Source organism: Rhagoletis zephyria, unplaced genomic scaffold (genome assembly GCF_001687245.7).
Source record: "Rhagoletis zephyria isolate East Lansing unplaced genomic scaffold, Rhagoletis_zephyria_1.1 Rzeph_scaffold_14253, whole genome shotgun sequence".
Classification (NCBI taxonomy): Eukaryota; Metazoa; Arthropoda; class Insecta; order Diptera; family Tephritidae; genus Rhagoletis; species Rhagoletis zephyria.
In genome coordinates, this window is record NW_016171322.1 from 1 (window position 1) to 8,591 (window position 8,591).

Below are 8,591 nucleotides of genomic sequence, written 5' to 3' on the forward strand. Positions count from 1 at the left end.
GTTCCTCTCCTATATCACCTACACCTCCTCCTCCTCCTCCTTCTGCTCCAGCTTCTCCATCACTTAATTATAACTGCAGTGCCAATGTTGCAAACGTAAACGCAATTGTTTCCAAAGTAGTAAAAAATAATGATGCGTTTGTGTGCGCACTGCCCGCACCAACTACTAAATCTTACTGCTGGCGCTACCGTTACTGTTGTTGGTTGTGGTTGTTGTTGTTGCCGTTGCAGCTGCTGCTGTTGTACTTATACANTGATAGCAGTCGTTGTTGTTATTGTTTAAGTTCAAAGTATCATCACCACCGCCGCATGCAACAGCGCTACTTTCAAAGCCATTTGTGTAGACCATGCCGTTGCTATCGTTTTGTTGTTCCACAATATTAACGGACTGTTGAGGTGGCTGTACATTCTGCGTCGTCGCTTCGTGGGTGCTGGCCTCCGCCAGTATCCGTTGTCTTATGAAGGTTTGATGTAGTGGTGGCATGTCGCGCATATCGTACGGTATAACGAACATACGCACTACGGTGCCCATAGGATTCAGCAGAGTTGCCTGTACAGTGCCGGAGCGTGGCACCGAGTAGCCTTTGCGTGGAAGGCGTATATCACACTATAAAAGAGGGAAAGGCATATAAGTAAACATGTGAAAAATGCGTGATAATTTGTAAAAGTTTCAATTTTATTTTAGACCAAACAGCTTCAAGCTTACGATTTAAATTATCTATGCAAAAGATTCACGATAATGAATTTAAAAATTATTCAGTAAATTTTTTGATCAATTCCTTTATATTTGTCGCGCTGTGGCTGCGTGAAACTTTAGGTAACTTTATTTGAATTTAAAGGGACTAGCATTCTAGGCTAGTCCTGGTAAGCTCTAATTGAACCGGAGACTCAAGAGAAGGGTCATAATTTGAACAGCTTGGCCGCAGTTGCCGTTCGGTCACCTGAGCACCTAAGGCCTATAGTTGTACTATTTATTGTTTGTCCTTCATTAATTCTACTTCGTTTTAATAAATTTCTAAACATTTAAAAATTAAAGAAGAAATACAGTTTTCCATCCCACCATTCAGCATTTGTCGCATTGATTAGCACACAACGCCTAGCAATCAATCGCTACTCACCACATACGGCGTACTGAGCGCCTCGCCATGCAGTTCGTAGAAATATGCCGCAGCCGGTATGGTTAGCTGAGTGGGGCAAAAGCCGCCGGACGCGCCCAATAGCACCTTGAAGCCCATCACTTCTACTTTGGGCATCAAACGTTTCTGCAGCAGCGATTCTTCTAGATTGCCAAGCAACCGCTGGCGTCCAAAGGCCGCAGCTACGCGGGCGCATTGCTTCAACGGCGATGTAGCTGGACTATACATGCCACCACTTTCCAAATCTTCATCGGAAAATTGCTCATCCGAACCTAGTGATGAACGATCGGAACGATCGGATAAATGACGTGAGCGACGCTTATAGCTAGCCGCCTGTTTGGCAAAACGTGGCGATAGTGATGGCGAATTGGGTAGCGTGGGTGCCGAAAATGACTTTTGTACAGGTATATTATTAGCGTCGGTGGTGAGCAGAGAGGCAGAATCATTACCGTTGCTGGAATGCATAAGTTGGTGGTGGAGTTGCATTTGATTGCCGCCGCTACGATTGAGTGCCGTCGGCTCGAAGCAAAAAGTGTTATCGTGTGCAGCACCATGTATGGGAATTGGTGATGACTGGCAGCTCGTTATGGTGGCACCCATTGTAGTGGGCATTGGATTGCAGAATATGGGTGTGAGGTTCACCTTGGGCAGGCCCTTGCGCAGCAGCAGTGCGTTATGGCCGCCAGGTTGAGACTGCTGGTGTGACTTAGTGGCTGGCGTAGTAGAGTAAGAAAGGGTTGTGCACAGCATCTCGTTGTTGACACGCGATACACAAAATCCATCGCCGGAAGCGCCAACTGCTTGCATGCTGCGGTCACGTGCATCGCCATGAAGATAATTGCTGTGTAGTTGCAGTAAATTGGGTTTGGGTGTTTGTTTGTGCTGGAATGCCTTTTGTGCGTCTGGTTGCCGCTGCAGTGATTGCTGTTGCTGCTGCTGGCGTGCGGTTTCGTACTTAATTCCGCTCGATGCGGAGGTGGGTGTCTTAAACTGTGATTCATTGAAGCATCCACCCTCCATTAGTGTAGTAAGGATGGGCGGGCTACGGTTTTCACTGCGATTGCAGCCACTGACTGTCTGATCTCCTCCGGCATGGTCACGCGAGGTTGAAAGCGAACAGCGATCAATATGCGGGGTCAGCTTGGTGGATGATAAAAAGGACTCCTGTAAATGTAAAGGAAAGTTCATCAAAACACTTGTTGAGTATACATTTTTTTATCAGTACTCACCTCTTCCATTACTTCGGATTGATGCGGCGGTAAGACACACAGCGGCGTCGCTGGCAATTCCTCCACAGCCACAACAAACAACTGATTCGCATCCACTGGTTCGGCGCCATCCACATCAAATGCAATATCCTCATGTTTCTTCCCACCATCGTCATCGGTGTCATCGCCAATGTCATCATCAGCGTCAGAGCCCTCTTCTTGCAATTGTTCACCAGCTACGACAGACACTTTTGCAACATTGCTGTTGCCAAAATTGTGTTGTGTTTTTTGTCGCTTGCACACTTGACAACCGGAGCCAGTATTTTCATTTGAGCTGCTAATGCTACCAGCTCTCCCAACACCAGCATCCGCATTGCCATTTGCTAATGCTGCACCGCTCAAATGATTATTATTTTGCGCTTTGCTTCCACACGGCTTGCGTGGCTGCTCCTTCTTGTGCTTCGCTGCTGCTGCTGCTTTGGGTGTGCGCTGTATGGCTTGGAGCAACAGTTCGGCCTTGTTGCGTGGTGTTTGTATTATTTCGCTGCTGCTGATGCTCGACGCCGTCGAATCGTCCATATCGTCGATGTCCGGTTCGGTGGGTTCATCTATGGCTTGCTCTCGGCGCTTGCTACCAGCAGCGGTGCAACGCAGACACACAAGTGTCTTCTCCCAGCCACATTGTCGACAACAACTCATGGGTGTCTGTGTGCCCGTTGAGATCATTTCGATGTGCGTACTGGTGCGCACGTGCAACGTAGTCACTGTGGCGCTGCAACATACTGACGCATCTTCGTCACCTTCCTCCATCGGTTGGCAGCCATTGGTCGCCTTAAACTGTTCTTGCTGTCTGCGTTGTAGCCCCAGTGTGGCCCCCAGTTCGCCCGTGGAATCTGACGACGTCGAAAGCGGCTTGCGTGGGTGGTGTTGGTGCTGATGCATCTTGTCACGTTTCAACATACGCTTGCGATACTTCATTAGCTGCTTCTCGCGGTGAGATATATTGGCGCTGGAGCTAAAGGTACTTACGCCAGTTATGCTTTCCCCAATGCTATTGGTTGTGTCACTCATGTTATTGTACTCATCGCCAAATGCCTCAGCATCAGCCTCATCTACTAGCAACTCGTCTTCGTCAATGAAAAACGTGCATTTTTGCTTTGGAGAAGAGCTTGTGTGACTACCGCTACCCTCGGTCTTTTCTTTGTCGCTACTCGCAGTGACTCCGTCGCCACTTTTGCCATTTGAGACAGCTTGCTGGGAGGAATTTGCAGTGACTGAGCTGCTTAGTGAAGATATCGCAGAAGTGGTGTCGACAGAGCTTGCGGGCGGATCATTACCAGCAGGGGGATTATTTATGAACACACGTGTTTGAGCAGCGCCACTCGTCGCCGGCATTAAAGCTGAAGTAGAAGCGGTGACATCACCAAGCGCTGTAGTCGCCGCCGGACAACGCCCTGAACGACTGCTGCGTGGCGTATCCTCCGACTTAAAGCAGCTGTTGCCGTTGCGAAATGCCGCCGGACCCCTACTATTGTCGCTGCCATTGGACGCTGCCAGAGTTTGCGGGGTTCCTGGTGTGGTTGTCAACGATAGCGAAGTGCTGGCTGCTGTTGATGTTGGTGTAGCAGCAATTGTTGTTTTGATTTTGCTTGACGATGCCTTCGACGTCACTGCCGACATTATTGTGGTCGTTGTTGCTGCTGTTATTGTTGACGTGGTCCCAGGAGTGCACAACATAAGTGTACCGATCTTCGGTATGCCGCCGTTGATGCGTGGAAGACTTTTGAGACAAACCGAAATGCTACAATTCTCCGAAATATTGACATTCGGAAAATTGTGTACATTTGGTTTTGAATTAAAGCAGGCAGTGGAGTCAAATGACTTGATGCGGTAGAATATATTAAGGCGTGGTCGTCGATTCGCTTGCAGCACACAATTCAGCTGATTAAGCGTATGCGTGTTCGGTGATGTACCCGGTGTGATATTGATGTTGTTGCTACTGCCTGCGCCGCCGGCACTGCCAAGTGGTGTGGCCAGATCACCGGCGGCGCCTGTGGGTGTGGCAAAAATTATGCGACCCGTATCGTATATGGTCTTATCCGATTTCTTAATCAGATCACACCAGGCACTGATTTGGGAAAAATACAATTGGCTGCGTATAGCGCTGCAGAGTGACGGTAACGTCATGGTGGGCGGAGGAACTCTAAAGAAGGCAGGAAAGAAAATTAAATGAAATTTTATAACTTTTTAATATATGTATTTATTTACACGATGACGTGCACCTGGCCCGTGGCTTGCGACTTACTTTTCTCTTTGAGTTATGATCCATTGTTCGAGCAGAATCTTGTGGTTTACCGGTCCCAAATAAACTTCTATACAAATCGGTTCACCACGTCCCATTATCGCCTCCATTTTATGGCAGTACGCTCGCCAGCGGGAGCACTGTAGTGTGTGGAAATTGATTACTTTTTAAGCAAGGAACTTACCCAACGGAAGCCGAACTTACAGTTATATTTACGTATGACATATCACAGAAATGGTCCTCAGCTTCAGCGGCCTCCCCCTTCGCAAGGCCCATCTTCTTGAGGAACTGATCACAGTGCGGCCCTTGTTGCGGGTACTTGGACGCTGTTGTTGATGCCGACATCGCTGTCGCCGTGCTAGCCGCTATTTTCGTTGTGTTATTTATTGTTGATGCAGCAGCGATTGCCGTCGTTGCTGTTGTTGCATTCACAGCAGTGCCTGGTATGGGTATGCGTCCTGTACCCATAGCCGAATGTCGCACATATCTTTCCTTTGGATGCAGGCTGCTGCTGTTGCTGTCAACTGCTGGTGAAGACCAATGTGGCCGTGGCGACTGGACACCACTGCCACAGCTGCTACCCGAGCCAGGTGGGTCGAGAAAGCGATGTGCTGTAGTTGCGGCTGTCGGGGTGGTGGCACGGTACATGTACATTGACTGTGGTGGTGGTGGGGAGGAGAGCGTCGCAAACCGATAGCCTGTAGGTGTACCAGTGGCACTCGCACCCATGCCCCCCATACTTGGCTCAATTGAGGGGCTGCCACTGCGCAGACAGGTCGTCGCCAATGATTGCAGCGACAGCAAGAAGTTCTCAGAGCCCGAGCCGGAGCCGGGAGAAGAGCTTGCGCTGCCTGCACCGGCACTGCTACCCGCTGCTGTTGCCGTCGACGTTGCGCTGCTGCCAATTGCATTCAAGTTTGCACGATTTAATAGTGACCGTCGGACGATTTCGAAGTCGCCGCGTTCTGTTGCTCCCGACTCATTTATAGCAAGCGCAACTAGCTCGGGTTCACGTGCCTCTACCGCGACGGGTTGCTCGTATGTTGTACTGAGGCTAGCGGCTGGCGAGACCTGCCGCAATTGACACAATTTCTGTGTCCAACGTTGGTGTGTACTCTCTGCCGATGATGCGGCAGATCCTCCTGAGCTGCTGTTGCTATATGGATCGATGTAGAGCGGAGAGGAGTCATGTGCATGTGCGCCACCCATGCTACTGTTGCTAAAGGCATACGGATTCGTTGTTATATTGATCACATGTCCACTTCCTACACCAACACCAACGCCACCACCAACAAAGCTGGCTGCTGCACGCGAGGTTGATGGACGACAGGTAGGTGATTGACGTCCGCCACCGACAGCACCACTACTACTACCACTAATACCATAGGAAGTGCTGGCTAGTAAACTGCTGGCAATATAATTGTGCATGTTGCTGCTACCGACAGCATTGCCCGTGCCGCTGCCGCTACCACTCCCACTCCCACTCAAAGCGACAGCATCATTGGGTACGGTAGAGACGCGCATCGCTTGCGGTTGATATTCATCGTCAGCTACGGCGCGTCCTTCGAGTATTAAAGAGGCTAGCCCCAACGTGATCGAGGGCGTTTGTGCGGAAGCTGGTGAGGGGACAGAGCCCGAAATAGTACCAGATGTTGGCGTCGACAACGAGTTTAGCTGACCATTGTTACTTGTACTGTTGTTATTGCCGGTGGTACCGCTAATGGTAGCGGTGGAGGGGGAACTGCTGACTGTGGTTGGTATCATTTTGGCTGATTTGGTTGAACTGGAAGGAAAGGAAAATAAAAATGAGGTTAGTTGAAGATCATAAAATTCTGTGTTTTCTTCTGTTTAATTTAAGCAGGCGGTATTGGGGAAAAAATTAGTTAAATAAGTATATATGTAGGTATTTAATAAATTTAAATTTCTTTATTCACAAAGAAACTAATGTTTTAATGTTTTAAAAGGCAAACCTATGATAAGTTGCCTTCCCAGCTTTGATGAAAGAGTAAAATTTAGAATATGGTCCACAGACTTTAAACTACATAAAATAGTCTTTAAACAGTTTAAAGCGCTACGAAAACTTTTTTGTAGCTTTAAGCTTTGTAAGTATTTCTGCCATGAAAAACAGGTTCTCAATCGCCGTTCGGAGAGTAGGCGTAAAACTCCCCTGTGTGTGTGAGATTTTCTTCCGATTTTCGTGGCATTTTTAACAGAGAATATCTGGCATCACTGATACATGCAGTGGGCGACAAAAATCTACGTACAGTTTTATAAAAATATAGTTCATACTACAACAAAAATCATAATATTAAAACTTCTTAGCTTCTCAGGAAAAATAAATTTTTTATATGGAAGAAAATGCACATCACGGCCAGCAAACATTTAACAACACAAATTTTGTTTGAAAAAAAAAAGAATAAAATACCATTACTAGCCTTCAGACGTAGATTCCATTTGGCTTTATTGGATTTCCTTTACTCAAAGTACCTTCACACGTTTATAACTTTTGCCTTTGAATCTACCATAATGTTGTGCTTGGGCGAAGGCCACATACGGACTGAAAATAAAGAGGGAACTTGAGGTATAAGCCTTTGCTATGAACCAATTTCGCTTCTTAGAGGATCGCTTTAGCCATCTCAATGATGAAAAAGCCCTATCTAGAAACTTTTATTTTTAATTTTTGGCGGCACTTGTGGATTTCGGTCGCGCTGTGCGTCAGTAAAATATGGAAATTTCCGTCACGCCAGTTGCAGAGGAGGGTTAAGAGCTTTACTTTAATAAAAAATGAATGCACCTTAAAAAAAAATCAAAAGAAAAGTGGTCAGAACTGGTCAAAATTTTGAGGTGCGATAGTTTGTCGCGGGCTCTAAAATGAATTTTGGTAGTTTTTCTTTTTCTTTCTTTTTCATAAAGAGCCCCATCATCTTATTAAATTTGGCTGGTTTGCTTTGCTTTATGATGGGCTGAGTGACGACGAGAATGAGTAGAATTTTTGCAAGTGACCTCGCTAATGTTAATTGAAGTGTATAGCTGAGAGGCAAATAGAAAAAATTTACATATGTACATATGTATGTATGTAAGCATGTATGTATGTATACATGGATGTACACGTGTATAAATATAGTGATTTGATGCTCGTGGATAAACTAGGTCACGGTCCAATTGCACATAATGCACAATCAAAGGCATGCAGTAGCATAACTGTACATATGCACATACATACACATATAAATATAATTGAGCATAGATGTACACATGTGAATTAATGCATATAACGGTATAAAAGCAAAAATCATGGCATAGCAACAGTTGCCTTTGATGCAACGTAGCGGCAGCATGCAGCGGACGCGTGGAAGACTCAGCAAGGCACGAGCAACTAACTATGTACATACGTATGTACGGCCTGAGAGCATTTTGTCAAGTACAAGGATTTTCTTAATCGGCACACGCGTATGCTTTTGTACATAGAAATGTATATACAACGTATGTATGTACGAATGTTTGCGCTTATGTACAAGCCCCGCTACCAGCGCTTCCCTTGCGGGTGTTGAGCCTACATACATATGTAGTCTTGAAAAGTAGAACAGTAGTGCGTCGAGGCAGCAGTGAAAGTGTATACTCGTTGTTGTCCTTATCACTTTCACATTTCAATGCGTTGTGTTTCTGTGTATGTATGTAGGTGCATAGCAAACTGTAACGAGGTCGTTACAATAACGGCAACCTCAAATAACAACAACACCAAAATGCAAAAACCCTACAACAACACATACAATGTGACATACAATGCAATTTCCGCAATATGAATGCCTGAACGTGTAACTATTTTAGGGCCGAAGGATACGGATATGGATATGGATGCAACCATGAAGCCATGAAGACACATACATACATACATACTTACATAGGTAGGTGCATAAATAAATAATCATAAACACATACATACATA

The 8,591-nt window shown here is 46.3% G+C and overlaps 1 protein-coding gene across 1 annotated transcript; it reads right to left on the minus strand.

Annotated features, from left to right (window-relative positions):
- Positions 1–176: 176 nt before the first annotated feature.
- LOC108378504 (uncharacterized) lies at positions 177–6,448 on the minus strand (the record flags this gene model as incomplete). Its single annotated transcript, XM_017634796.1, has 5 exons — positions 4,850–6,448; positions 4,649–4,785; positions 2,365–4,546; positions 1,118–2,299; positions 177–606 (listed from the first exon to the last, which is right to left on the minus strand). Coding segments are annotated over exons 1-5 (5,491 nt in total), but the record flags the coding sequence as incomplete, so codon positions are not given.
- Between the last annotated feature and the right edge of the window lie 2,143 nt (positions 6,449–8,591).